This window comes from Accipiter gentilis, chromosome 21 (assembly GCF_929443795.1).
Source record: "Accipiter gentilis chromosome 21, bAccGen1.1, whole genome shotgun sequence".
Classification (NCBI taxonomy): Eukaryota; Metazoa; Chordata; class Aves; order Accipitriformes; family Accipitridae; genus Astur; species Astur gentilis.
The window spans coordinates 25,883,808-25,907,618 of NC_064900.1; the positions used below are offsets into that span (position 1 = coordinate 25,883,808).

General features: G+C 36.0%; 1 protein-coding gene across 1 annotated transcript in view; it reads left to right on the forward strand.

Annotated features, from left to right (window-relative positions):
* Positions 1 to 23,811, forward strand: part of NCAM2 (neural cell adhesion molecule 2) — a 322,614-nt gene that overhangs the window by 246,912 nt on the left and 51,891 nt on the right. Inside the window, exons 10-12 of the mRNA XM_049824891.1 lie at positions 1,699 to 1,886; positions 3,472 to 3,568; positions 15,891 to 16,064. Of these exons, the coding sequence (XP_049680848.1) occupies positions 1,699 to 1,886; positions 3,472 to 3,568; positions 15,891 to 16,064 (459 nt within the window). The remainder of the gene's footprint in view (positions 1 to 1,698; positions 1,887 to 3,471; positions 3,569 to 15,890; positions 16,065 to 23,811) is intronic.

Genomic DNA, 23,811 nt, shown 5'->3' on the forward strand with positions numbered 1-23,811 from the left:
GAAAATCAAGAAGCAATAGAATTACTTATTAAAAGATTTGGAAAAGAAAGATGAGCTCCTGTATCTGATAAATAAATTCATAGGAAGACATACTTTACATATTTAGATGAAATCACTTGCTTTCCTACAAAAATAAGGGCTGAATAGTTATTTAAAAAAATGCTGCTGGCGTTGATCAATGTAGCAGCCTTGATCTGTGCTTTAAAACTTCTGTTGATAACAGTTCTTTTTGGTCAAAGCCTGTATGCATGTATGCAACAGCAGCATAGTGTCACCAAAAAGTTATGCTTTTTGACAAAGCTGAACACAGAAAGAAGTTGAAAGTGGGTATTTCAGAAACAACAAAGTAGTTTTAAACCATTCCTGAAGCTAAATCTTACTACTTAGTTAAATGTGCTCAGTTCTGGTCTCTGATAGACCTATTAGCAATTTTCTAGCCTAAAGCTAAGCTGTTCGTGAGAAGACTAGAGTAGAATTTCCAGAGACATATCTAGAAACATTTAGGAGCTATTTATCGAAATAAAAATATATGCATAAATATATTTTAAATATGAAAAAGAGATACCATGACACTAGCTGTAATTGATAATTCTCTTTTGGAATTAAAGTGCTAGAGAGTTTCCTTGACTTTCAGTAATATAAAGAATATTTTCTTAATACTCTTAAAATACAACAAGAGTGGGATTAAAAAAAAAATTATTTACAAATAAATATTTGATAGACAAAAAATATGGCTTACCCAAGACATAAGTAGAAGAGCAGGGAAGGATCTACTACCTCTCATTTTCTTGCAACCATTAAACTGTTCCTGCTATCCAGAGAAATAGTGAGTAGAATAGAAAATTCTTGTCACTACTGGCATTGTGATTTGGAAATCATAGTTAGTTCACAAACCAGCAGTTTCCTTTGTGTCAGACTCACTATTTGGCTATATGTTTAATGTAGCCGTTTATAGGCAGGTTTGTAAGGAAGATGCACTATCTTTTTGCTTGTCTGTAGCTTGATGATTTCATAAGGAACTGGTATAAAGTTTATCCCAAATAGTGTATTGATAAACACAGTATTTTTTTCTGAAGTAGGTAGAGTAACATTGCAACATTTTAGGTATTCTTTTATTATTCTTTTCTTCTAGGTTTATTCACACAACTAAATAGCTCTCTTTAGAAAGATTTCATAAAGTATAAGATAGTTCCAGTGAGAAATGGGTGAATCTCTTACACATATATGAAAATTTGGAGACTGAATGTAATTTCTCCATAGCAAAAGAAGACACTACAAAATCAGCAAATAAACAGGTTATATATATAAGTTTCATAAGTTACCCCCCTCCCCCCCCCCCCCCCCCCGCACCCCCCCCTGTTTTTCATACAAGCATCTGGCTGAAGAGTTGCTCATTTTCAGGAAGAAATGTTCTTTGTCATTTCTGAGATAATGGGGCCTGATGTTGCCTAATGCTAAATACAATTAGCAGGTATTCTATTCCTGAGAATTTCAGCTCAAACAGTTTCAGGAGAGGAGAAAGCTACCAAAATAAAAGCTCAAGAAACTGAAGGCTGAATACTGATATTTACATCTTCCGTTATAAATTGATACAGCAATCAATTGAAATTTCTATGTGAACATGAATGCTTGGATAGAGGTATATGGTTTGTTTTACTAAAACAGTTAATATGTTTGTGTGTTACTTCCTTTCTCCAGATGCTCCAATGTTTGTGTCAAATCAAACCATGTATTACTCTTGGGAAGGCAATCCCATCAATATAAGCTGTGAAGTGTTAGCAAATCCATCTGCCTCAGTTCAGTGGAGAAGAGGAAAATTAGTTTTACCAGTAAAAAATACAACACATCTGAAGACCTACAGTACAGGGAGAAAGTTGATTCTAGAGGTAAGGCTTAAAATACAAAACAATGTGGTGACATTAATTTCTTCCTCAGCTTGGTACCATTGCAAGTACTACAGAGTGCATTTAAGGATAAGACTTACAGTTTCATAACTAAAGCTCTTTTTAAAAAAAACAACTATTTATGAACTGATTTATCTCCAGATTTCTTGTGAGCAGTGGGAACATGAACCTTATTTGTATGACTCGTGCTCAGTTTTTCATCTGCAGTGAACAAAAATGTAACTTGTGTTTCTTGCAAGTAAATAAATACATAAATAAATATAAAACTAACCCATCAGGTTAATACTAAAAATGAAAGTGACTACCTGGTAGGTGCTTGGTATATACAAAAAGATTTGTGTGGTTTCAGTCAAGAACAAAGCAGAAGAGTAAAGTGATAATAAACTGCAATTGACTTTGATAACAACTGTTCCCTCATGGAGGCATAGGTAAAATAAGAACTAAACTTCTGTTATCTAAAAGGTACATGTGAGAACAAAACCTGAGAAGGCAGAGGACAAAGAGTGGACCTTGTTTACTTTGTTAACTTGACTAGCCAGTGAACGACTCAGCAATAGTGTATAGCAAATCATGATCCTTAATTAATCATTTCACAACAAAGTGTAAGCAGTGTCTCCAGCCCTGGTCTCACCTGTTACAGGGATGACATACTGTCTTCCTCCACACATGTGAAAAATTTAGTTTTCTCCATTTCTATCTAGTACCAGGCTTATGTCTGAGCATAAGCTTCTCAGTTGCCATAGGAAAAAAGGTTGAGAAGCTATAGAGGTAATCACAGTGGGGGACCTACTTCAGATCCCAAGAAAGAGGTGTACAGTCCACTGAAAAAAACTATGGTTTTTTTCTTAAAGTCCAAACAAGTAACCTCATTTCTTGTAGTAGAAGATATATATATTTAAAGAGACTTACTCTTGTTTGGAGGTCATCTTTAGGGTCTGGGTTTTTTTAAGTAAAGCTTAACAACTCAAAATATGCTTTACAGTCTGTGGTTCTCTAAGTGCTCTTCCATTCTACTGTCACCCAAACAGTGGGTCAAGCAACCTGAATTCCAATAAGGCATTAGCTCCCTGTGGTATCTATTATCTGTTCTGTCTTAAATCCTTATTCACCTGAATTTGCAGTTGAGTTACATCCCCTACATCATATTCCCCCCCCCAAATGTCTGGTGTATTGCAAATCCTAAAAAAAGAAAAAGTAAAATATTATTTTTTCATCATCTATAGGAATCAGCAATTTTCAGACCTTTCATTGCTTATTTCAGTCAAAATAACAGTTTGTGCAAACAATATTGGTGAAAAAAATGTGAACTTTATTAGATTTTTTTCTTGTTTAAGAGTGAAATTGTAAACATGAATTATTTTCCATTATTTCATTTCCTCATTTGAATTTGAGAAGGGGAAGACAAAAAAGGGTGTATTTAGATCTGTATTTGGAGAACATACTGGATAGGCTGAAGTAAGAATGCATTTGCATATTGGTTAAGGAGAATGTATTTGCATTTCTGATTTTTTTAAAGAACTTTCATCGTTGATTAGAAACTAATATTTACAAACTATTCATTTTAAAGATTGCTCCCACATCTGACAGTGATTTTGGACGGTATAATTGTACAGCCACAAACAGAATAGGAACAAGATATCAGGAGTATACACTTGGTCAAGCTGGTAAGTTAAAAAGTTGTTTCCTTTTTGTTAAATATATTTTCTATTTTAATCAAAATTAAGTTCAGACACACTTTTCTCTGTTTATTTTACTCCAATGGAATGTTTGCAATTGATTTTAATTCTCTGAAAGTTGAGTTGCAATATAAAGTAAAATAAACCAATTTCCTCAGAATATGAATCTTTGGATTTAATTTTAAGGCTTTCTGAAATCTGAAAAAATGAAATTAGTCTAACTTCTTTCCTTTGCCCTTACTACATCCTACATTTATAACAGTCTGTTTTTATTTTTTCAGTGGACAGACATATGATTTGCAGGTGGTAAAAATAAGAAAGAATTAGGAAAGTCTGTCTTTCCTTTTTTCTCCCTGGTATTTTCTTGATAAGCCAAGGATGACAAAAGGCTGAATACTTCAGCAAAGAATTTCTATCTTCATTTGCACTTTTAGTTATTTAAAACCAGAATTTTACTCAGGGAGCTGGATAGAGTTAATTTAAGCTCTGAGATGTTCTACAATCAATTGTTACAGAACTTCTGAATATTTTTAGGTCTGTCTATTGTTGTTTAGGCAAATACAAAAATATGACTGTATGTTTGTTCTTTGGAAGAAATAAATATTAACTGAGAGTAAATGAGAGTTTCTTAGGATTTCTTTCAATTACATTTTCTTGTGGAATGGGCTAATGCTTGTTCAGCAAGCTTTGAGGTCTCCCAACATTTGGATCCACATACTTAGATGATGCAAATTGTTCGAGCTTTAATGACGTCTATGGAGTTATAAAGCAATTTACAGTACCAAAGGTACAGCCATACTGAAAGCTATACAAGCCTTGCATTGCATTGTTATGGACCATTTTCATCATGTAACTTTCAGGCCATACCATACTGCTAGGCTGGCTGATACATATTGAAAGGGACAGGTAGAAACAAGGTCTTGTATAATTTATTTTTTTTCAAGTAGCACTTGTCTATTTTTTATGATCTTGAATGTTTCAGCTGTAACTTTTGGTTATTATTATTTTTTTTTTTTTTTTTTTTAATAAGCAAATAAACTCTTTGAAGCCTTATTAGGAGGACTTTTGGAGGTGCATTGCTGAAACGTGCACACCCAGTCATAGGGAAGCTCTCTTACCTGTCCTGGTGTTTTACGTTGTATAGTTTTGCTCAATAGTGTAATTAGTTTCTTTTGGTGTCTCAGGAGTTATAAAAAACAGCTGTTTATTAAAAAAAATTCTCAGAAGTTGTACACAGCATTGAAAGTTTTTCCCATTACCTCTGAAGGATAGATTACTAGCACACACTTTTACTGTGAATACTATACTAATTTTTTTGTCTTTGAACAGTGGTCAAAAGAGATGAGCTTACTAAAATAGGAAAATATGGGTTTTTATTGAGAAACCAGCAGATTTCTATGTGACACAATTTTACATCATCCAGAAGATCCATTCCCTTTCATTTTACAACTTTTTGGGGGTATTAGCTGTGTTGCCAATCTGATCATCCTTTGATAACTACATGCTATCATTCTTTACAATACATTCTTTACTTTCCACCTTACAAAACTCACCTCTTTTTGAGGACTCACACAATCTAATTCATACCTAAAATAATTTTAGATATGAATAGACAAGAACAGTTTGTGTTATCTTCAGTCATGTTCATGACCATTTACCTGGTTGATCCCATTTATTTCAATGGAATTGAACAATTGAGTTTCTGTAATAGGGCTAAAATTATGAGTGTAGCAGCTCATCAGTGCTACCTGTGGCATTAAATATGAAAAAAGAATGTACCCTGTGATGTTCAAAATTGAGGTAATAATAATAAAATCTCTAAACTTTAAGGAGGAACACAATTAATTTCTATACCAATTATTCTGTCTCTAATTAAGAAATCTCAAAACTTGTAGGAAGTTAGCATTGATTTTAATAGGTTTGAATAACTGTATCTATTATGTGTATATTACTTTTGCCATCATTTAATTAAGGAAGTAGATTTAGCCCTCTAAAAAGCTCAGGACTTGACTTTCTGAATATTCATGACTGGCATAGGATTTGCAGAGTTACATTAAATTCATCAAACAAAAGGACTGCATGTAACCCTCTGATTTTAGTCAGTTACCTCTATTTCTCTTCAGTAGTATGCTTTCTCTTTGGGGCAACACATGCATCTGTTGATTCAACAGCAGCACTGGTTCTGCCTGGCCTGTTGGGCTAGGTGCTACACTTGTCTCTGGAGCATCATCTCTAAGATTTGCTACATGTAAGGATTCACTGGAAGGGAAAAGCAGTAGAAGTATAATGTGAAAGCTGCTAGAATAATTTCTCAATTTCTCTCAAAAACAGAAGACTTGCCACTAGAATTCTTTCTTAAAGCCATGAACATAAATGATAAGAAAGGGAAGGAAAAATCCCACTTGCATCCTTCTGGTGTCTTACCTCTCAGGACAGGAAAAAGATGAGAAAATAGAACAATTATGCCAATGAAAACAGAGGAACTCCGGTTGTGATTATTGCTGTGCACTGTTTTTTTCATAAAGATGAATACACACATGAGAAAAATTAATTAATTTTAATACAAAGTAATTCTAATTATTAATTGAAAAAGAACATGGTATTTTGATTATACATTGTATTTCAAGAAATTCTCACATGAGAGCCCCTAGAAATGCAAGTGAGAGCAAATAACTCCACAGAAGCTATAATCCTGTTCTGGCATTTTAATATGACTATATCAGAGATATTACTGATGCCAGTTTTTTCAAACAGCTTACTATTTTCTATTTTTGCAACAGTTTGCTTAACGTTTTTCAGCCAATTCTTCAGAAATATTGATGAACACTTAAAAAACCTAAGTATTGGAGGTACAAACATAAAAAGGTAAATCAGGGTATATTTAGTGAATATGTAATAAATAAAGAATTATGGGAAGTTATTAGTAAAGCATGAGCTATATATGGACATTCTACATAATGATTTGAAATGGAGAAAATAGAACAAACTCAAATTTTGTAGTAATAATAATGAACAGGTATCCTCAACATAAGCCATTTATAGTGTCGTATTTACATGTGCCTGGAAACACTGGGTTTGGGGGGTGTCAGGGCTCCGTTATGCTAGGCGTTACTTGCAGTAGTGTAATGCATAATATTCAGTGTCCTGTAAGATTGATAATTTTAGCATTTGCATTTAAATAGACTTTTTTGGGGGAAAAAAGCAGCAAATAACAAATGTCGATCACTGTTAAAAGTTTTGCACTTAAACTAGCATCAGCTGGAAACTAAAAACCACCAGGGAGATGGAGGATAAAACTATCATAATAATTACAGGTACAAAATGTCAAATGCAGCTTTCTTCCGAGTTTTACCTTCTCTGTTGCTTTACTTTGGTAGATTAGGAAGCCCTAATGATTGATACTTTCCATATTAAAGCCTACAAATTTTTTTCATGCATTTCAATACAGCCTGGATTTCTTTCTGGCTTTGTAAATACTAATGCTGGGGTGTAGCATACTTTCACAATGGCTATGTCAGGCAAAAATAAATACTATTTCTGGCTGGGAGACAGTATTAAGCAAACTCTGCTGCTAGGGTAAATTTTACAAATAATGATCATTTTACTGAATAATTTTCTCTTAAAATTCTGCAGGAACAACTTGTTGCTTCATGTTTTGTTCCGTCTTTCTGCCTTGCTGGTTTTCAGCAGAATCAAACTACCCTTTTTTTTTTTTATTTTACAACTAGTTAAAAAGTGATCATACTGTCACAATGCCATTATCTTTATTTCTGTTGCCCTTAAGAAATTAGACTTACTGATGATAGAAAAAGATTTCTTTCAGAATTTAGATGCAATTTGCAACCATACCGTTTTGTAAGACAGGAAAACTATGCCTGTTCACTCAAATTATACAGAACTACTGAATCAGCCTGAATTCCAGACATTTTCATTTAAACCTTTCAAAACAGTTGAAGAACTGCAGCCTATTTAAGGTTTGACACTGAAAGGTGTTGGCTGTTACTGTTAAGTGCTGAGAAATGTCAGTGTTTTTTTGAAAGCTTAATCAGATGCGCTCACCACCTGACTTGTGGTGATCAATTTTTACAAATACCACATGGTCGACATCCTCCTTTTTCATTGCTTAAGCATTTAAATTGCTGTGTAAGTAACATGTACAATGCAAAAAGAACCCCAGTCTTTTTTGTATCTTGCCACTGCAAAATAATTACTTCATGTCACAACCACAACTTTTATTTTAGAAGTCTACTTATACTCTGTTTTTTCTCTATGACAGGCTTAGGTTTTGGTAAGCCATATGAGCTTGGCAGATTGTCCCAATGGCTTTCAGAGCCTGAGGTGAGCACAGATATTCCTAGATTTGCTGACATCTAGTCCAGTCATAGTTTATGTGAAATATCAGTATGCAGGGAGGTGGTACGAACTAGCAAAGCATTTTTCCTTTTTGTTGAGATCTCAGTATAATTATTTTAAATGTTTTTGTATAGATAAATAGAAAATCGTATGGCCATTGGTAGTCTAGGACTATGTTGTTGGAATAGATAACTTATTATCTTAAAATGGTAAATGTTAAGGTTGTGACACAGAGAGATAAACTGGGTTTTTTCAAATACATTTCTTTCTTTAAATATTAATGTGTATTTTGCACATAGCAGTGTACAGCTGGTCTGAATCCAGAGCCCCTAAAAAGTAAATCATGATTCACCTCTAAGACTCTCATGGCTTTACTCATGCTAGACATCCCTTTCCCTTCCTTTCTTCTATTCTGGGATGGCAAAAGGGTTAAAAGTCTAGATAAATAGTCTGATTCACCTTTTTGCCTCAGTCTTTATTTCAGTCTTTGCACCTAGAAAGATACTTTCATTTTTGGTGAAAGTTGAGATTCTGATCTCATCACATCATGCCTGGAACTGCAGCTCAGCACAGAGACTTACAGTGACTAAGTGTTAACAGGATCAACTGCTGGCAGAAACCATACCAATAGGCAGTGTACACAGTTTACAAACTAGCTACGTCATACAACTCTGATGATGAATTTCAAATTTTCTTGGCAAGTCATCCCTATTACGTGTTTTGCAAAGTATACTGTAGAACATCAAGGATTTTACAGCGTTTAGAGGTGGTGACATTTAAGAATACTTAAAGAGATGGGAGATGCTATATCTCTTTCCTTTCTAAAGCAAAATTACAGGGAATTAAAAAGCAAAATTAAAATACATTCTATGATGTCATTAGATATTGAGAATTCCCATGTCACTTTATTTAATTAAATGTATTTTAAGCATCCTGTATACACAGGAAGTCAGTGAAGAGGGAGAATAATGACATCAAAAGCAAATGAAGCAAATTGAGCTTCACGGAAATTACATCTTGTAACCTGTTTTATGAAATCAGGTCATGCTCAAAATATGATAAGGTTGATAGATAACTGACAAGGACTACAACATCAAATTTAATGGTTTGGTGCTGGCACTTTGGTGCTGCTTAATGTATGTTGTTGCTTTTTTCTCCAAATACTTGTGTTTTCACACAGGCAAAAAAAAATATCAAATAAATAGGACTTAATTTTCCCTGGAGAACAATATAAGAAAAAAAGATAATAAAATTCTGTTCCAAGACAGTTTTATGGGACGTTATTGATTTATTTTTTAGGATTGTTAGATTACTTCTCTGTATAAACTTTCCCTTCCTGCTGCCAAAATCCCATTTCCCTCCACAAAAATATGGGCAGATCTAAACCATAGTTCTCTGTCCTTAAACTTGCCATGCACCTCTTTAGCAGCATCAGCTAAAAGACTTTTACTAAAAAAACAAACAGCAACAAAGTTTCAATAAGCATATGTGTGAAACTATCAACAAGGCAAAAGTGTTCTGCTTTGTGTGCATGTATCTTATTTTCATTCATTATTTATGTATTTATATGCTAGCTGTGCTCCTGTTTCCTAATTAATTCCTTATTTTTCCAGACCTCCCACTGATTTAGTAAGATATCTATTGCAGTTTTCCCCAAGCAAGGACATCAAGGCAAGACTGAGCCTAACCTATAGATTTAATATTGACATTTTTCTCCATTCTAAGGATCAAAGAATCATAGAATCATTTAGGTGGGAAAAGACCTTTAAGATCATCGAATCCAACTGTAACACAACACCATCATGCCCACTAGACCATGTCCTGAAGTGCCTTGTCTACATGTTTTTTGAACACATCCAGGGATGGTGACACCACCACTTCCCTGGACAGCCTGTTCCAATATCTGACAACCCTTTCAGTAAAGAAATTTTTCCTAATATCCAATCTAAACCTCCCCTGGCACAACCTGAGGCCATTTCCTCTTGTCCTATTGCTTTTTACCTGGGAAAAGAGACCAACACCCACCTCGCTACAACCCCCTTTCAGTAGTTGTAAAGAGCGATAAGGTCTCCCCTCAGCCTCCTCTTCTCCAGACTAAACAGCCCCAGCTCCCTCAGCTGCTCCTCATAAGACTTGTGCTCCAGGCCCCTCACCAATTTGGTTGCCCTTCTCTGGACACACTCCAGCACCTCTATGTCTTTCCTGTAGTGAGGGGCCCAAAACTGAACACAGTAGTCTAGGTGCGGCCTCACCAGTGCTGAGTACAGGGGAACAATCACCTTCCTGCTCCTGCTGGCCACACTATTTCTGATGCAGGCCAGGATGCTGTTGGCCTTCTTGGCCACCTGGGCACACTGCTGGCTCATATTCAGCCGGCTGTCAACCAGCACCCCAGGTCTTTCTCTGCCGGGCAGCTTTCCAGCCACTCTTCCCCAAGCCTGTAGCGCTGCATGGGGTTGTTGTGACCCAAATGCAGGATGTGGCACTTGGCCTTGTTGAACCTCATACAATTGGCATTGGCCCATCAATCCAGCCTGTCCAGATCCTTCTGTAGAGCCTTGCTACCCTCGAGCAGATCAACCCTCCCTCCCAACTCGGTGTCATCCTCAAACTTGCTGAGGGTGCACTCGATCCCCTCATCCAGATCATTGATAAAGACATTAAAGAGAACTGGCCCCAAAACTGAGCCTTGAGAAACACCACTTGTGACCGGCCACCAACTGGATTTAACTCCATTCACCACTACCCTCTGGGCTCATCCATCCAGACAGTTTTTTACCCAGCAAAAGAGTACACTTGTCTAAGCCATGAGATGCCAGGTTCTCAAGGAGCATGCCATGAAAGACAGTGTCAAAGGCCTTGCTGAAGTCCAGGTAGACAACATCCATAGCATTTTCCTTCATCCACTAGGTGGGCCATCTGGTTATAGAAGCTTGGGCAAGCAGGACCTGACTTTCATAAACCCATGCTGGCTGGGCCTGATCCCCTGGTTGTCCTGCACATGCCATGTGAACACTCTCAATATGAACTGCTCCATAAGCTTCCCCGGTACTGAGGTCAAGCTGACAGGCCTGTAGTTCCCTGGATGCTCCCTCCAACCCTTCTTGTAAATGGGCGTCACATTGGCAAGCCTCCAGTCTTCTGGGACCTCCCCTGTTGACCAGGACTGCTGATAAATGATGGAGAGTGACTTGGCAAGCTCCTCCGCCAGTTCCCTCAGTACTCTTGGATGGATTTCATCTAGTCCCATAGACTTGTGAGTGTCCAGGTGGCGTAGATGTACCAGCATGAACCATTTCATGGAGATCTTTGACTCTAAAGTCTTCTCCCCAGCCCCATCTCTTTCCCTGCCATGGTCCCGATACCACTTAACTTCAGCATTTAGACATAGTTACTTTCAGTGAATATATATGCCAGATATTCAGAGGCAAGAAAGCTGCAGAACTGCACTAGGAACATACAGACAGGAGACAAGAGCAAACTGGATGATAAATCTCTGACCCCACTACCTACTCTGACACCATTACTTCCTTTTCTTCATTTACACCAGGACTGCTAAATTCTCAGAAGGAAAATTATTCTCTTCCATAAAACTATCCAAAAAATAGCTTGAAAAGAAAATCCCTAGTGATAAATGGTTGTCATTTATTGAACAGGTTGGGTAATAATAGTCCTGGTTTTGGCTGGGATAGAGTTAATTGTCTTCCTAGTAGCTGGTATAGTGTTATGTTTTGGGTTCAGTATGAGAAGAATGTTGATAACACACTGATGTTTTCAGTTGTTGCTAAGTAGTGTTCATGCTAAGTCAAGGATTTATCAGCTTCTCATGCCCAGCCAGCAAGAAGGCTGGAGGTGCACAAGATGTTGGGAGGGGGCACAACCAGGACAGCTGACCCAAACTGGCCAAAGGTATATTCCATAACATGTGACATCATGCCCAGTATATAAACTGTGGGGGAAGCTGGTCAAGGGCGGTGCAGATCACTGCTTGGGAACTAACTGGGCATTGGTCGACAAGCGTTGAGCAACTGCATTGTGCATCACGTGTTTTATTCCAGTCCTATTATTATTATTATTATTATTATTATTGCCATTTTTTTATTATTATTATTATTATTGTAATTTTATGATTGTTACTGCTATCATTATTATTTTCTTCCTTTCTGTCCTATTAAACTGTTCTTATCTCCAGCTACAAGCCTTACCTTTTTTTCCTGATTCTCTTCCCCATCCCACTGGGTTAGGGGGAAGTGAGTCAACAGCTGTGTGGTGCTTAGTGGCTGGCTGGGGTTAAACCACGACAACTTGGGTTTTTTTAATGACTTGTTTTAATTTAAAGGCTGAACTTCTGGTAAACTATCACTTGTATAGACAGCAGTATAACAATAACAAAACCAGCAGTGGAACCTCTAAGAAAGTATACCAGAATCTGTGCTATCACTAAGTGATCTTTAGATCATAGAAGAGAAATCCCACACTTTTCCTACTATATAGTCTGCCAACTTATATCAGTAACAGTATATGAAAGAGTAGTCACTGCCCATAGCTAAAGTCCTCTGAGATTCATTTGCTTGGTTGGATCTAAAAGCAAAAAGAACAAGAAGCATCCACAGTTCTATCCTTCCAGACGCAGACTTCAGAGTACACAACTTTGCAAATTATTCTTCACTCCTGCTAAACATTGAGCCAAAAGCCTTGCAATTGTAACAGGAAAATCATGGCAATGCTCCAAATAATTTCAGCTGACAGGGGACAGCTCAAATGCTAGGAAGTTTATCTAGATCAGGACCAGAGGGCTGTTTACCTTGCATGATCAAATTCATCCTCATTAGAGAACTACAGAATTAGATTCAGTTCAATTACGCTGCTAATGATCTTCTTTGGGGAAAAAGTTATAGATTTGCCTAGTCTGAAAGAGATAGTAGGTATTTTATTCTATCTTAATGGAATTGCTAGTATTTGTTTGTGATTTTGACTAGGAATGTGTCTCCTGTTATACTTTCTTCCGGTGATTCACTCTTTTCTTAAGAACTGATGTAGTTCAACTCTGAAAACTGCGTAAAAGTTACCTACACATGTGGGTTGCTTGGACTGTGGGATGCATATTTAAAATAGTATTGTGGATGTAAGTCACACTTAAATGAGTTTTAAACATGTTGCATTGTGCTAGTTATGCAAAATATTTTACTGGACTTTCACAGGAGCTTCATTTTATTCTTATTACCAAATGGAATCATATCTTCATTTGGCAGAAATTATACTTGAATTTGCAGTAGAGAACATAAGGTTCTTCCTGAAGGATTTCTTCTTCCCTATGCCATGTTTATTGTAGTTAATCATATACAGACATAAACACAGAAGGAAAAGATATCTGCTTAACATATTGAAAGTCAAGAACAGAGTGGATATGTAAATAACACACTTCTGTTTCATAGCATCAACCAAATAATTGTTTTGATCCAGACTGAAGTAACAGTGAATTGCCTTACAGAAAGAGCATACAAAAGCTAACATAAAAACAGCCTGAGTGAAATTAAATATTCATTCAACCTTAAACAATTTTTTTTGTTTGTTTCATTTTGAACCCTTTTAACAACAGAAAAGGAATAAAAGTGTTTAGAAACCATTTGTAATATTGTAGGTATCCACAGCAGCTTTGAGCTTGCAATTAAATCCAAAGACCATTCGTCTTCAGTACTGCAGAGCTATCATCTTCCCAAGTGATTGGTATCCACATCACTCACATGGTTCCGTGCTGCTTTACTTTGGCTATCCTGGACTGTCTTGCTGGCATTCTTATGTTGTATTTTTCCCACCCCTTTCAGAACAGTCATTTGAGCTAGGGAGGGAAGGAATCAGTAGAGAGAATGGTGGTTGAGGTACTGTCACTATCAGGGGAAAAAAATAAAATGCTCTCAGCTGTAATGAGAATCTGGAGGAGAAAGGTCACAAGCTGGTTCTAATTCTCAACTTCCTCTGATTTTTGGATCAATGCTTACTTTGCAAGCAACTTATATATCTAATTCTTCCATGTGATCACAGAAAGAAATCTGTATTGGTTTTCAAACATGTTTTCTTTTTTCTAAAAAATCCCAGCTTTTTGGCCAATTTAGAAAAAGATTCAAACACCAGGTCTGTGTTCTCCTGGATGCATAGCATACTGGTTACATTTGGTCACATTCTGTCTGACCATGAATCTTGTATTCCATTCTGCAGAGTAATACAGCTTCGCTAATAAGGGTGAAAACTTCCTGCAACATCCCATATCCTGATGAAATGAATGTTTCCTGGAATAAGAAAGGATTTAAGGGTTTGAATCCCTCAAACTGAGATTTGCATTCTACTCAAATCCTTAACATCACGGATTCATATAGTTGTGTCTCTAAGTAAAAGATATTAAAATTGTTCCTCCATGTAAATAAATCTATGCTGGTTTTAACCCAATGAGCACCAAGCATTGGAGGTTTCAGGAGTCGTATATTCAGAAATGCTAACTGTAAGAATTTACAAAAGTATGATACTAGCATTAAGACACTCAACTCTAATAACTGTTAGAGAATTTTTCTGAAAACTTTAGGTGCCTGATAATTAAAAAGTTATACAGATTGTCCCCTTTAGAGCAGCTTTGGCAGGTGTTGCTTTCCTGAGAATTCGTGGCTGAATATGTCCTTAAACCTATTTTATAGACATTTTAGGCTCATTTTCATTCAAGTACCAATATTGGGTGAAGTTCAGATGGACTCTCTTTTTATTCCCAACTGTCTGACAGCCCTTGAATAAAGAGTACATTTTATGTAAATGGTTCAGTACTCACTAACCAAATGATAGGCTTTGGCTCAAATTCTTGCATGTCCTTATAAAAATCTCTTTCATATCATGGAGACGAAAGCAATGTCAAATCTGTAAGCAGGTATGCAAATAAATGTTGGATGTATCAGAAGAGAAATTCTTAATGTGTTTCAAATTGCTGTCCACAGAACTAAAATTCTTCCTAGTATTCTCAATACAGTTTTTTTTGTAATTATAACTCTTTAAAATGTAGGACAATTAGAAAAATCATAGAATCATAGAATTGTTTGGGTTGGAAAAGACCTTTAAGATCATCGAGTCCAACCGTCAATGCAACACCACCATGCCCACTAAAGCATGTCCTGAAAACTTAATATTTTGTCTTCTATGTGTTAGTTTGGTCATACATTGTAAAAGTAACTTAATGTTTCTATTTTTAAAAATGTATTGACCCCAAGGCTAATTTTTTGGTTTTGTTTCATATCTAGCATCTCAACACCTACAGACACTTGCTTTATTCTCGTAGTTCTTTTCTACTTCAAAAGTTATGCACTTCTTTTTGATTTCAGAAAAAATGTTTCTTTCCACCTATTCTGCAAATTATTTCTGAAACTGAAAAGAGAATAGCAACCTTCCATTAATATTCCTTTCTAGTAGCTTGGAATCCAGTCTTTCAAAAAAAAAATAATAATAAAAAAAAAAATCATGTTTTCAGCAGTATTTCAAAGTTTCATAAAAATGGCCAAATTATTTCTGCAATTTTTTCTCATAATCTCATTTAGAAGAATTCAGACTCTGAATGATCTACTTAGCTATAACTATTCCTCTTGTTAAATTTGATTTAAAGTTTGTTATTCTCTTTTATGTAATTATACAGTAAACAAAATAATCTCTTACTTTTTCCTATGATGAATCATATTATAAAAGAAAGGCAGAAATGGAAAATTTTTTTGCATTATTTCAGCATACAAGAAAATAAATGTGGTTTTCTTACAGCTCTGTATTAGAAAGCTTAATCTGTTTATCTAAGGCAAACATTAGTACATCATATTCAATATTTATCTTTTATCCCTTCAAGATGCAAAGGAGACTTTTTGGAGTAGATTATCAACTGTTTACGTCTGTATAGTTGCTGCTGATTATTAAATTAATGTTTGTACTTTTTTAGATGTGCCATCAAATCCTTATGGAGTACGAGTTTTAGAGTTGTCACAAACCACTGCCAAAGTTTTGTTCAATAAGCCAGATTCACATGGAGGTGTGCCCATTCATCATTACCAAGTAGATGTAAAAGAGGTAGCCTCAGAAACCTGGAAAATAGTTCGCTCCCATGGAGTTCAAAGTAAGTATACAAAAAATAAATGGAAGTATTTTAACTGAAAAAAATGTCAAGGGAAAAGAATGCAAGTACATTTTAACTGATTCTTTGTTTCTCCATTAGTCTTAGTCCAGTAACTGTGTCTTCAGTTAATTTTAATGCAGACCTCTTTACACTAGTTAGAAATCTTACTGTAATCTTGTAAAAGTCAAGTACTACTTTTTAGTTTTAAAAAAGTTTGGTGAACAAATTTACAATTATTTTGCATTTTTCACTGCCCAGTCAAGTAGATATGAAAAATATTTTTTAAGCTATTCATTTCAAAAAGATTAGAAATCACAGAGAAGTTAGTTTGAGAATGTGTATTATGTATGCAGTTAAATTAAAAATTTTAAGTAAGCTATTATGTGATATTTAATCCTGGGCATTAAGTACTGATTTTGAGCTACTTAATAACCTTTCTACATACCTGTTAATATTAATGACATATGTTTCAAAAGCATAGCTATAAGAGTATTGTTCAACAAACATTAAATGCCTTCTTTGCACTTCTCTGAAAGCAGAAGAAAGTATAAGCCTCCCCAAACAGACAAGAATTCTTTAAGTACTTGCCAAGGTGGGGTGTTTATACATAGTAATGTTGACAAAATATATTCAACAGATCAGTAATCCCTTGCATCCATATTTACCCTTCGATACTTTTAACAGGTAGTGCAAGTTAAAGTAGCTGCAACACTCTTATGATTTATACAGGAGGTGAATGGTTTTGCAGCTATCATCACAGTGATGGGAGAAAAAATGTAGCAAATGATGTAATGTGTGTTATCTCTTTCCCTTTCATATCCCATAATCCACAGAGAAAAATTCTGCACTATGAAGAGCATGTTCCAAATTACAGAGTTATTTCAAGGAAACATGTAATAAACATGTAATTAACATATATATTCAAAGAAACATATAATGACATTTTATCTTTTGTTTTTCTTAACCAAACACAGTAACTGTGTGTATAAATGTAATACTGTAAATCATAGTAGCGTTCATTTTAGTCTGGTATAGCTTGTATTTCTTTCAGTACTAGAAGATCTAAAGAAAACAATGTGCTTCCTCTAGTTGCAGGGCATGCACATAAATGGACATTAGTGTACCTCTTCCCTTCTTTTCATGTTATGTTTCAGACCAAGTTTGAGACTTTTTTTCTCATAGCTACTTCCTTCAATGAATTTGCAATACATGTCTCTGAGGAGAACTACAATGTACCAAATACTAAAACCTGAAGTGACCAGTCTGTGTAGTGGGGTGCAACGTACTCAAATGAGAACAAACCCAGTGACTATAGAGTGCAATCACACAGATGCTTAATTTAAACTTAAAGCCAGAACAAAAAAAAAGTCCTCAGTGTTACCTTTGTAGACCAGTGTATTTACCTTACACCCCATAAAACTTTCTTTCCTATTATTTCTGTTAATGTGAAGTTTATGAGAAGTTTGATTACATTAGGAAAGATGTATAACTTGACAGACCCTCGTTGTTATTAGAGTTAACTGGAGCTGCCTTTTTCAAAAGTTCACACTTTGATTTTGAAACATTCTTTCAGCATTACATGTTTTTAAGTTGTTGTATACAGGTCATTTTGGAGATTTCTGTATAACATGAGTTCATCTTATTGGAATTATTTTAGTACAATATCTGTTTGAATTGTATGGTAATTTATTCTAAAAACAGAGTAGAGTGGCAGGTACAAATACCTGCAGTCCTTATGAAGACAATACCACTGTGAAGTAGACTCTGAGTATTTAGCATCTCTGCTGCCATCCCTACTAAAATTGAATATTCAGCTTCTTTGAGAAAAAGGCTGTATTAGTTCCTACATGCTGTCATGTTATTTCCCCACATCTTCGTTTTGTGCAGTTTACCTTACTTTTTCAGTTTATTCTTCTTTCTCACTTGAAAGTTTTCAGGGGGTTTACCTTCTTTTAAGCATGTATTTTCCTCTTCATTTCATTGTCCCCCAACTGTAATGCTGAGAGGTTTTGTTGAAAAAACATAATAGGTCACACCGGTTTTGGACATCTTAAAGGTATCTGTGGTGGGTTGACCCTGGCTGGACACCAAATGCCCACTAAATCTGTTCTATCAATTCCCCCTCCTCAGCTGGACAGGGGAGACAAAATGTAACAAAGGGCTGATGGGTCAAGATTAAGGACAGGAAGAGATCACCCACCAATTACATCACGGGCAAAACAGACTCAGCTTGGGGAAAATGGACTCAATTTATTACCAATCAACCAGAGTAAGGTAATGAGAAATAAAACCAAATCTCAGAACACCTTCCCTCCACCCCTCACTTCTTCCCAGGCACAACTTCACTCCCAGATTCTCTACCAACACCCCTCAGCAGCTCAGGGGGACAGGGAATGGGGTTTATGGTCAGTTCATCACACATTGTATCTGCCATTTCATCCTCTTCAGGGGCAGGACTCCTCACACTCTTCCCCTGCTCCAGTGTGGGGTCCCTCTCAAGGGATACAGTCCTCCACAAACTTCTCCAACATGGGTCCTTCCCACAGGCATCAGTTCTTCACAAACTGCTCCAGCATGGGTCCCTTCCATGACGTGCAGTCCTTCAGGAGCACACTGCTCCAGCGTGGGTCCCCCATAGGGTCACAAGTCCTGCCAGAAAACCTGCTCCAGCGTGGGCTCCTCTCTCCACAGGACCACAGGTCCTGCCAGGAGCCTGCTCCAGTGCGGGCTTCCCAAGAGGTCACAGTCTCCTTCAGGCACCCACCTGCTCTGGCATGGGGTCCTCCACGGGTTGCAGATGGATATCTGCTCCACTGTGGACCTCCATGGGCTGCAGGGGGACAGCCTGCCTCACCAGGGTCTTCACCATGGGCTGCAGAGGAATCTGCCCTGGTGCTTGGAGCACCTTCTCCTACTCCTTCCTGACTGACCTTGGTGTCTGCAGGATTGTTTCTCTTACATGTTCTCACTCTCTCCAGCTGTCATTTCTGTCTGTCCCAGCAACATTTTTTTCCTTCTTAAAAATGTTATCACAGAGGCATTACCACTATTGCTGATGGGCTCGGCTTTGGCCGGTGGCGGGTCCATCTTAGAGCTGGCTGGTATTGGCTCTCTCGAACACAGGAGAAGCTTCCAGCAGCTTCTTACAGAAGCCACCCCTGTAGCCCCCCCTACTACCCAAACCTTGCCACACAAAGCCAATACAGTACCTCTTAATAGCAATTATTATCAAAGACTACTCCAAGGGATGACAAAAACTAGTAAATATGAAAACAACCTGAAAAGTCCTCTTAGTCTACAAATAGATATACTTAGTAAATAGACAAATATTGGGAAGGTAAACCTTACTGAGAGGACAGTGGACAATTTAAAAATTAATGCTAGGTCCATAATTAATTAGTCCTGTTTTCTGAAATCTCTATTTGTATAACCCTGCATAGAATGATTGAGATTGTATATCCTATATTTGTCTGAATTTTTCTCTGATCTACTTTAAAATCAAAAACTATTTCAGAATTTCAAATATTTACTAAGTTGGAGGCATCTTTTTGTAAATCTTGTTGTTGCTACACTATGTAATTTGATAGGGAAATCAAAAGAAAACTGGTTGCATTTATCATAAGTTCTTGCATATATTCCATAATGAGTTAAAACCTTTTTTTATTTGTGAGGTAATATAAGGCCAAACCAGAAAAATGAGATGTGTTACCAAAACACAGACTGAACAGCCCAGAGCAGAAAAAGTCTTCTCAAATGGAGATGTCAAAAAATAATATCCGTGCCCTTTTTTTAAAAATGAAAATACTGATAAATGTAATTGGAATCTTTCTGAATAATTCAGCCTTTTCTTGTTTCCTAAGCATTCAGAGGGTTTCAGCAAGTTTTCTAAAACATCTGTTTAAACTTCAGTTATATTTTAGCCTACTTAGAGAGTCATGATAGGATAATATTGAGATAGCCTCTTCTAAATCCCTATTTTTAGTTCCTGAAAGAATTTTTAAAGAAGCTTTTGTGAGTGTGAAGGCTTTTTTTTTTTTTTTTTTTTTTTTTTTTTATATATATATTTTTTTAGACATTTGGGATACTTCTGAGTCTTTTGAATGATAAATTTGAAAAATAAATACATGCTTTTGAGACAGTTTCTCACTGTGATTGAGTAACTAAGGCTCACTTTCCTACCATGCCTCAACATCTTCTCAGCTGAGTGAGGAGGATGCTTAGACTACACATAGTTAGTATTCTCGATTATGATTTGTAGTTGGGTCATCATAATTTCCATACTTGGTCAATATTCTTTAATGGAAACAAAATAACTTTTTCCCTCTGCTCACATTTTAGGGGCAGGTTTCTGGCTAAGATTCAGGTATAAATGCTGTTTACAAAGGGACAGTTATCTGCTTGCACATGTCAAGTAAAGATGCATATATAATGCACGAGTCATGATTTTTTTCCCAGCAGCCAGTAAAAAACTATGCTGAAATTTTACAGGATGTCTTTTTATCAGACTGATTTAACTAAGGAATAATAAAACAGCACTACAGCCCTTTCTTGCCACAATGTAGGTAATGTGTAATTTCCAAGATCATCTTTTAAGAGAAAGAGCCAAAAAAACCTACATGCAGGAGAAAGTTAGTCTTCCAATACAGAGACTGTCAAGGCTAAACTGGGTCTTCTGGTCCCTCTCAACTAGAAGAGATAGTGTGGTTGTCTTCATAGAGTTACAGAGAACAACCATAAGCTCATAAAATGAATTGAAAATTGTATTATTAAATGAAATAAACATTGTGGAAATGTGCCTGCAGAAGTTAGTTTATAAATAAGTGTTAATAAATGATTAATAAATGCTTCAAAAACTTGTTGAACAGAATTGCTACTAATGGTAACAAATCATTAATTTTTTTATGATTATAACCCAATAACTATGTATAAAACCTTCTACAAGTAGAATTATAATTGTCTGGTTTTATTTATGTGAAAAATACAATAGATGCTTACCAAAGTTATTAGTCATTCTTATGTAATCAATCATCCAGTAAATTCAAATAAGTTTAATTAGAAAAATTAAGCAGTATGAAATGGATTCTGTGCAAATTATTCAAACAGCCTGCAATTCTCTTTATCTAGGAAGAACGCTGCTGGTTTCTTCAAAGAATCCTTCAAAAGGTAGCTTTTGTCTCCAACTGTACTAGTTTGAGCTGTTTTCAGATCAGATTAAGGAAGAAAACCCGCAGTCTTGGAGCTGTAGCCAAGAACATCTGTTTCCCTATTCCCTACCCTTTGTCTTTTATAATGAAGATTTCATCTGAAAGTCGTTGCTGACTACAGCTATTGAAGGAGAGCACAGAAAGTGAAGCAATCATTCTGATACACCAACTGCAGACTGTTTAGGCATTTAAAAGTCATAATCAACACTATCATAGTTCACCAAGGGATCAGTGAGCAAATGGTAGCCAGATTTTTCTGCACTTGTTAGGTGCTCTTCTAAATATGAAAAATATTTTGTTGCAGACTAGCTGCAATTCTCTGTATAGATTCACTTTACAGTCACAGTGCAGTGGGTGTCCCCATGGGCCAGAGCCCCGAGGGGAGGTGGGTGCCCAGGGACAGGCAGGGCTAACAGTGCTCTCAGGGTCCGGACATTTATGACCCTGTCAGCAGTGAAAAGAAGCCCACTAATCTTGAAGTAACAGAACTGTGGATAACATTGGCAAGATTCATTCTCCAAGGAGAGTTTGCATCTTTTCAGCCAGACAGCTGGTAAATCCTGGAGTATGGGATATTGCCCATCCACCATCAAGAAGGGGATAACAAGCAATGAAGAGCATTTGCCATGCTTGCCTTGGTAGACACAAAGAAACCAGTGAGAAAGTGTAAGATACACGCGCTGGGAAAACTTGTCTTACCACAATATTCTGTGCAATTTTATTTTTAAAAAAAGGACATTCACTGATGAGTTTCTGAGTAATCAGCAAAGACTTCATAACAAAAAGCCTGCGTTACTTTTCCCTTTCAGGCAGTATTGAGTTTTCCAAGGAAGAAACAGAACGGACTCAGAGACTGTGGGATTCAGTTCTTCAGGTCCCTTCAGTCCCTTAGAAAGCACCACTGGTACATCAAGGTCTTGTTTTGTCTTAATAGCATTATAAACACCAGTAATTCTGGTTCACAGGCAGCAAATAATGCATTTGTAATGAAAGGGACTTAGCTTATACACAAACCTAAACCACTGTGGAGATATGCTTTCTGAAAACTTTTGGATGTCTTCAACAAGAGTACAAAAAACTTTATTCCGCAGTCTTAATTCGGCATGAGTATTGCGTCTAAAACTCTAGCAATTCTTAATTCCTTCTTCCCATTTACAGATAGGTAGATAGATAAACAGAGAAACATGTGAATAGAGCTTTCTTTTAAAAGCATTAAATATTTATATAAGAATGTAATACCAAGGAAAACCAGTCTCTGCATTTCTAGTGCCACTCAGTTTGCTGCTGATAGAGCAACATGAAGAATACAGTAAAAAACCTAGTCCCATGTTAAGATTACTGTGTAAATTCACCTATGGGATATGTGGATGGTTGGCACTGTCATTTTAGAGAAGAGGTATACGTTTGGCAATTTATGTAGCCAACAGTCTCTCTCCTCTCCCCACCCTTGGTTCCTCTGAACTGCAGTATTATTACTCCCATATCAGTTTCTATCATGAAAGGGAAAAAACGCACTCCTCTATTAAGAGGTATTCACAATGTTCTCTTTATGTCTTTTCATTAGATCAAGAGCCTTGTGATATGATATTCATCTCATACATATAGTGTATTTAATATTTGTGATTGTTCCAGTGTTTGGAAATTCTCAGATTTAAGATAAAATTTATTTTAAAAATAATATTTTCAGCTATTGCCTTTTATTATTTTTTTAGGAAAGATTTGGTAGAATTTGAAATTCTTGTATTTTTAGATTTTTTAAAGTCAATTATTATTATTATTTTATATAAAACCTCTATCAATAGCAAAGACTTCCTAAAGAAGTCTACTTCCTAAAGGAAAGTCTACTCATTTCTTCAGTTTAGCGACATTCTCTAGGTTCTGGGTTTTCTTGGGTTTTAAGGAAGCTGCTACAATAGTAATGCCTAGCTAATTTAGAATTTCTTATGTTGTTAACAAACTGTAGCATCAAATGACTTTGGAGAAATGCACATAACTGGGCTTACAGATCGTAAAGGTGAAACATCTTTACAATTACACCTTGCGAAACAGATTATTATTAAAAACTTAAAAATAATAACGTTGGAGAAAACTGTAGTTTAGAAGGAAAAAGTACTTCTCAATCATTCATGTTTTTCTTTAAAAGTATAAACTTCATAAAATAATGGTAGAAGAAAATACAGAATCTATTTTGAATAAATTTGAATTTTTACATAAGGGTTTTTTTTTCCTTAAATCTTTTGCCTACTGGTATATTAATATAAAATTAAGTGTAGTCATGTTAGAGAATGGTGAATCTGAGGATGTTAATCTGTAGCAATGCCCTAAAAGTAATTTACTCACAGAATGCCTATTCTGACATTGGTTTTAATGCACTAAGTTCAGGTAGCTACTCAACATGACAACTTTACATTTTTCTTAACTTTGGATCTTAAAAAGCAAAAATGTCTTGTGTTGTATGTTTTCTGAAAAACAAACAAACAAACAAACAACAGAAGACATCTGGTCTTTACTAGTGTCTCTAGGTCTTGTTTTTTTTTTCAGGA